Raw genomic sequence first — 7,525 nt, 5'->3', positions numbered from 1 at the left:
CCTTATTGCCTCAGATTGTGAAGCGCAGCGCAGCAACAAGCTCTGGGAAGAAGGCACAGTCCCCTCTGGTGAATTCATCAGAATAAAGCTGCAGAATGGGAACCGCTGTGTTGAGTTGGCAGTATGTGGTGTTCAGCACCTGTAAATACATGCTTTTAGTTTGAATAAAGCTTTGTTTCATGTGTTGTTGACTTGTATATGCATTTGTTTATTGTGATGGTTACTTTTATTTGTTCTTTTACACATTTATTCATTTTTCTTATTGTTGTCAGTATATAAAATATAATTATTGAATTAATGTATGCATTAATTCATCGATTGACTGACAATTGAGATGTTTCACTGCATTTAGCAATATAAACGTATTCATGCATAACTGTCATATGAGAAAACAAATGACTTTTTGCTTGTTATATTAAATTATATTTTTAGTAAATAAAAAGTTTTATAATTAAGTATTGGTCAGTATTTAATATTATTATTTTCTTTAAGTTTTGGGGTGGGCTAACAATGCAATTCATTCTGAGGTAATATTAATTTTTAAGGAGTGATAATTACATTTTTCAAGTATAAAATCAACAGTTTTCTCCAAAAGAGATCTTCAAGCAGCTGCCCGTCTCCTTTGTGCAGACATTACAAACGCATAGGAAAACTGCTCTAGGTTGTGCTGTCGAGTCACTGATGTTATGAAGTGTTAGTGCACCTGTCACTCAAATCATTTAAACTTATAAACTTATGACATACAAGATCATGGAAAGATACCGTAACAGTCATAATGACAAAACAGAAAACATAAAGATCATTGGTTTGTGTACATCATAATAATTCATCATATTTATACACAGGAAAAAGGAACAATAACGAGGCTAAATATCTTTAAATAGTTCTTCATAATACATACAAAATGTTGTTTTGTTTTTGTTGTTGTTATAAGTCTGAGGGATGAAACGAGGTAAGTTCATCAAGAAAAGGAGGAAAACTTAAAGGAGACACTTTTTGGGTATTAAATAAAGAAATTAACAACATATATTCAAGAGGTGACGATTTTGGGGTTTCTTAATAAAAAAAAACAACGAGGGGTACCACTGTCGTTTTTTTTTTTTTGGGTCGAAATTTTGAGTTGCTCGGATCTTCTTGAAACTCTGGATTCTGATAGAGGGCAATGAGACTTAGACCTGAGTGCAAAAATGGAGTCTCTAGACCCTTCCTGAGCTGAGATATTGAGATCCCACGTAGAATTTATCCCATTATAAAAATAGTGGGTTCACGGACGGTGGAATTTCGGGACGGCCCTTGGTGCCACAGACTCAGGGGGCCTCCCTGAGTGCAGTAAAATAGTTTTCATCCCAAAATTTTGAGAGCTAAGCTTAAAAACCACATGTCCACAAACCCACTATTTGTCCAAAAACCCACTATTTTTATAATGGCATAAATGCTACGTGGGATCTCAATATCTCAGCTCAGGAAGGGTCTAGAGCTAGGATAATATATATATATATTCTGAAAAGCACACTATGCTCTGATTGGTCAGTTGGATCAGTGTGTTGTGATTGGTCGAGCACTTCGAGTGTGTTCGAGAAATGTCCCGCCCCTTACCATAACCGCCAGTTTAACACACTACTAACTAACTCAACCAGGCCCCGCCCTTTTATTCTGCGCATTAATTATTATGATGAGGAATATTGTGACTTGTTGAATATTGGGTCAAGCCTGATTGGTTTTCAGAAAGCATAGCAACAAAGAAACACTTAAAAAAGGAAAATGTGTGCAAATATATTTTCAAACAGCTTCATCACAGAAGATATCAAAAACGTACACATAAAAATATGTAACAAACATCTGAGACGTGTTAAAACTGTACAATAGCAGTTGTGTGAAACCCCACAGATACAGTGCATTGTGTTGCGTGACGGACAGAAGAAAACAAACGGCAGAAGAAGAGATTTTACAGTATCAAATAGTAACATGGTGAGATTCTATGACAAAAAATAATTCATGTAAATATATTCATATATAGTATACATGGAGTTGCCTTCATTGATATGGATGTATAAATATGAAGATTTAAAATGTGACAGACTTCTGGCTTGCGTTCGAGTCCAAACAATGAAAAAGACCAGGTCATGTACATTTAGCATATCGTTTTTCCGTTTTAGTACAACATCATTGAGTCTTGTGTGTGTAACACGTATTAGACTTTTGGATATACACAGGTATTGTCAATAAAGTCATAAAATAAACAATTTACAGCAATGTGGCGGGAAAAGTCTCTAAGTCCAGCGTTTACACCGATCAGGCGAGGATGCAGTGGTTGGGTCTTCGAGACATGATGAAACCCCTGAGACACACACACCTGTACGAGCCCTCGGTGTTCACGCAGCGGGCGTTAATGCAGTCGAGTGTGTCTTCCTCCTCACACTCATCCACATCTACAGTCAAACAAACACACAGCTGCATCTTTAATCGCTTGTGGAAAATTAAACAGCTCTGTTTTTAAACACAACAGCACATGTGATTGGTTACAGGAGTAGTGCACTGATAATTTACTCTCCCACACAAGATGTCCATGCCTTTCTTTCTTCAGTCGAAACGAATCAGAATCCCGAGTTTTGAGAAGATTGGAGAAACTCAAAATTTCGGCCCCCGAAAAAAACGACAGTGGTACCCCTTTTAGTTTTTTTGGGGGGGCGAAAAATTAAGTTTCCCCAATCTTCTCAAAACTCTGGATTCTGATAGAGGGCCATGAGACTTAGACCTGAGTGCAAAAATGGAGTCTCTCTAGACCATTCCTGAGCTGAGATATTGAGATCCCACGTAGAATTTATCCCATTATAAAAATAGTGGGTTCGCGGACGGTGGAATTTCAGGACAGCCCTTGGTGCCATCCCGAACAATCCTGGAATATTTTCCTCAAAAAACCATCATTTCCTTTCGAGTGTAGAAAGATAGACATGGACATCTTGGATGATGTGGAGGAGAGTGAATGATCAGGATATTTTAATTCTGACGTGAACTAAAAAGAGAGAGAAGATATGGGGATGAGAAGAGAGCGATACCTATGCATGTCATGGTCGTGATGTCGAGCTGATATCCGTCGTAACAGTCACAGGTGTAGCCCTCCTCGACACGGATACAGCGGCCGTTGTCACAGCCCTGGACGATCCCACAATCCTCTGAACTCAGGCTGCCATATGAGTCATATCTCCCTGAAACACACACAAGAGGATCTTACACTCACATTTAATCAATTATCCAGAGCGACCTACAACTCAGGAGAACAAGAGAAGCAATCAGACCAGCAAGAGGTCATCACATATATATCTATATATATTTTACATATTGTTCACTACTCTTGATTCACTTCACTACACTTGATATTTCAGACTCACGCTCATAGACTCTTCGTGGCCCCTCCCGCCTGTCAGGGAACATTGGGAAAGGGGGCGGGGCTCTCCATGACTCCTCCCCCTCGGCCTCGTGGTACCGGGAGTTTTCGGGAAGAGGAGCCAGACTCAGTGGACGCCCGTCGGGACGGGGCGGCAGGGGTCGGGCATCAAACGTTCGCTCACCGCGAGGGTCCGGGAGGCCGAAGGGAGGGCCGGGAGCGCTCTCATAATCATCCTCCTCATAATAACGACTTCCACTGGAAACGAGTGGAGTAGAATTACACACAATTAGTGAAAAAGAAGTTGCATACTTTTAAAAAGAGTATACTACGGAGATAAAAGAATATACTTAAAGTTCCCCTGTGATGAGAATCAAGCTTTTAAATGTTGTTTATATGTTGTCTATGTGGTGTTTTTAATATGCTTTAACACAAATCATGAGTAAATTCATAAGTCGAGTATTTTCTACTTAAAAACTGCAGTGAACCAAAGACAGTCTTAAAAACACGGTTTGAAATCGCTGGTGTTTCTGACGCCACAAACGACCTTGTAACCAATCAGATCAACGAGTGATCGTCAACCAGTGGATCTCTGAGCTGAGTGAGTGAGTGGGGGCGGGGCTCATTTGAATATTAATAGAACCGCGAATACTAAATGAGGCAAGGGTGTCGAGTTACATTCAAGATATTTTAACGCATGACACATTTTTTTATATGTAATTTTGGTGATCAAATATGAGTTTTAAGGGATTAAATTATTGACTACAGGGGAACTTTAAGTGTAAACTGAATGTAATGTTTCCAGACACTTAATTCTATGTCTACTGCGATTAAATTGTTTTATATTATAGTATCATATTAAAATATATTATATTAAATGCAATTACTTGAGCCCAAGTATGTCAAAATCACTTCGTTTGTCTTTAAAGGAGCCGTATGTAAGATTGTGGCCAAAACTGGAACTGCAATCACTTTCAAATGACTGTAGAGTAATTATTTATTTCAGACTTTGACACAAAGTATTTTGGATTCATGTCTTGTTTTTTTTTGGTTTCGCAATGTTAGATTTTTTTTTTTTTTTTTTTTTCGGATTCGATGTTTGTATCTGCAGCAGTGGTAACTAGAGCAGAGCTGGCAACCCGAATGCCACAATACTACTGATTGGTAGATCAACATGACAACATCAACATCAGTCGAGGGCTGCGACTTCACTTTTTAAATGACAATATCCTGGCCGGACTACTGTTGTCAGTGATACAAGTATTTGAAATGAACATGATTTCTTAATGTCTAGTGACATATCAGGGAAAATGTATGATTAATTGAAATTAAATTCTTGCATACAGCTCCTTTAAGCTAAAGTTGCAGTGCTGTTAGTAGAGTGTTGAAGGGCCTCACCCCGCGGGCCTGTAGGGGGCGTCTGGGAGCCCGTAGGAAGTGGGGGGTCTTTCTCTCAGCCCAGACCTCCTCCTACCGGCTCCCGCCGGGCTGTAGTCCTCGTAATCAGTGGGCATGTAGTCGGGGCGTCCCGGCTGGGCTTCAGGGTACGCGTACGGTGGCAGGAACCCTCCTCCTCCCGGGCCGAAGCGCTCATAATAACGCGGGGACTGAGGAGGAGGACCCAGCTCGTTACACAGGGCCTCGTACGCCTCTAATCCGGAGGCAAACACACACGACAATCAGAACTGATTGAAGATGAAATAACTGCATTGAAATTCAAAGAAACAGGCAAAAACAAACAACAATGGATCTTTATCTTCACTTTCAGCAAACTTTTAAAAAGAGTATTCATTATGGAAAAAATGTACTTGGAAAGAATATACTGAATGTAATGTAATTTCAGAATTGCATGTTATTTACAGATAAATAAAAATGTATTATAGTTACAATTATCACATTTTTTAATTTGAATTAAATGATTGTATTATATTTTAGTTTGATTATATTTTTATTTTATTTAATATTTTGTATTTTTTAGTGGATTTAATGATACAGACTTTAGTTTTGTCTATTTTTAAAGACACTTAAAAAGTGAGCTTGAATAAAGTTTACATTTACTGTTATAAAAAAATGTTTTTCTTATTGTTTTCCAAATTTGAGGTTGAAATATATAGTTGCATATTTTTTATTATATTTGTTTATATTTTTTAAAAAGAGCTTCCAGTAACAAATAGTTTTTTGGCAATACCAAACTTTTACAAAATACAAAATTTGTCTTCAATTCATTTCCAATGGAACAATACAAGTGTGACTATTATTTTCAGGATCATTTAACCTTTTCAATTATTTTTTGTGTGTGTATTCACACAGCAAGTACCAAAACTTCATACCATTCCGATGAACTAAATAATAAAAAAAACAAAAACAATGTGAACTTTTAAGGTAAAAAAACAAACACACCCAAAAAAAAAGATTGCAAAATGTATGTAAGGGGATCATATGATGCGATTTCTTGATTTCCTTGTTCTTCAGTGTATTATGTAGCTGTTTGTGCAAGTATAAGATCTGCAGAGATACAAAGCTCAATATCAGTGTGTGTGTGTGTGTGTGTGTGTGTACCTTCATCTCTGCGGGGGCAGAGGGCACACTGCAGACCCCAAGCCTCACCAACCAAACAACAGCACTCGGTAAAGGTCAGCTGAGATCCTAACAGAGGACTCTGACACACTAGACTAGCCGTGACGTGACGCCAACAGAAGTTTAAGTTCTCGTCTGAGAAACACAGAAAGAAAGACGGCAGATACACAATAAAAGTTGACATTTTACACCTCTAGTAACAATTTTGCCTTCTTCATGTCGTACCCATAAGACTTTTGTTCATTTTCACTACATATATGAAAATATTTGTAATTAAATATTTGAATAATGCAAAAAAAAAAAAAAATGCTTTAAAAATTACGAAACAAATTTAATTTTCAGCTGTTAAAGGAAAATGTGTGTGTCTGCAGTGTGTGTATACTGGTAAACATCCACCCACTCCTCTTGTTTTAATCCCCATAAATAATAAGCAGCGTCTCAAAACAAGCCGTTCGCATATTGTTGCATGTGTGATGTCACATTATACAGGCCCCGCCCATGACTGCTGAATGACTCCGCCCTTTTCGCTTAGCTCCTCCCCTGAGTGAGCGGTACACTTTAAAATGAAACTTAACATAGGCTATAATTTATTCAAAAATATATAATAGTAAAATAAAATATAATTCCCTAATCAAAAGGACACAACTATATTTTAAAATAATCCGTGGATACGCGTGGGTTTCACATGTACCAGACGCGGGCCGGATCTGGGCCGACACTATGTTGCTGTCTGGCTAATAAACGTTCTTTAAAACGTTGTGTGTGTGTGTGTGTTTGCATGTCTTACCCTCCGCGAGGCCACTAGCGTTGACACAGTTGCGCCGCGTGTCATCCAGCACTAGCGGCGGCTCACACGTGCAGTAAAACATCCCCAGTGTATTCACACACACTCCACCCGTGCAGGTGTCCTCACTCTGACATTCATCATGATCTACAGACACACAGAGACAGCGTCACAACATCACGGTCTACCGATCGAGCATCCCTGAACCGAGTGTGTGTGTGTGTGTGCTGACCGATGCACTCCAGCAGATCCGTGTCGTAGTAGAACCCGCTGGGACAGTAACAGGCGTAGCCGGGAATGTTGTTCACACACACACCGCCTTTACATATCTCCGGATCGAACAGCTTACACTCGTCCACATCTGTGCGGACCGACCAACCACACTCCGATTAGAAACAACACACACTGAGAGACTTGTGGGACATTTGTTGTTGTTGTTGTTGTGAGAGTCTTTGTGTTTTACCCTTGTAGCTGAATGCTCCCGTTTCCATGGTAACGTACCCTTTTCCACTGGGACACAGCGATTGGTATTCGGCTGAATGGAGTCATTGATGATGGGGGGGGGGGGGGGAAATAATTGTGTTAAATGTGCAATTTTAGTGTACAGGAGTATGTTTAAAAACTGTACTTATATGTATTAATGAAATAGAAATGCCACTTATGTGCACTTAAAGAGATACATTTTCATGACTGTATATTAATAAACATGAATAAACGTTTAAAAAGAGCATTTTATCTTTTGTCATGCTTTAAAGTACACTTACTTTGACGTGTTGACT

General features: G+C 38.9%; 1 protein-coding gene across 2 annotated transcripts in view; it reads right to left on the bottom strand.

Moving 5' to 3' along the window:
* Positions 1 to 1,754: 1,754 nt before the first annotated feature.
* Positions 1,755 to 7,525, bottom strand: part of ltbp4 (latent transforming growth factor beta binding protein 4) — an 80,315-nt gene continuing 74,544 nt past the window's right edge. For both annotated transcript variants that reach the window (XM_039647382.2, XM_039647383.2), the window contains 8 exons: positions 7,210 to 7,281; positions 6,979 to 7,107; positions 6,750 to 6,893; positions 5,945 to 6,097; positions 4,784 to 5,036; positions 3,390 to 3,643; positions 3,057 to 3,206; positions 1,755 to 2,429 (listed from right to left, as the gene is read on the bottom strand). In XM_039647382.2, the coding sequence (XP_039503316.2) occupies positions 2,293 to 2,429; positions 3,057 to 3,206; positions 3,390 to 3,643; positions 4,784 to 5,036; positions 5,945 to 6,097; positions 6,750 to 6,893; positions 6,979 to 7,107; positions 7,210 to 7,281 (1,292 nt within the window). In that variant the 3' untranslated portion in view covers positions 1,755 to 2,292. The remainder of the gene's footprint in view (positions 2,430 to 3,056; positions 3,207 to 3,389; positions 3,644 to 4,783; positions 5,037 to 5,944; positions 6,098 to 6,749; positions 6,894 to 6,978; positions 7,108 to 7,209; positions 7,282 to 7,525) is intronic.

This window comes from Pimephales promelas, chromosome 10, assembly GCF_988280905.1.
Source record: "Pimephales promelas chromosome 10, fPimPro1.hap1.1, whole genome shotgun sequence".
In the NCBI taxonomy this organism is placed as follows: domain Eukaryota; kingdom Metazoa; phylum Chordata; class Actinopteri; order Cypriniformes; family Leuciscidae; genus Pimephales; species Pimephales promelas.
Note: the sequence above shows the minus strand (reverse complement) of the source record. Positions and strands in the feature narration are given on the sequence as shown.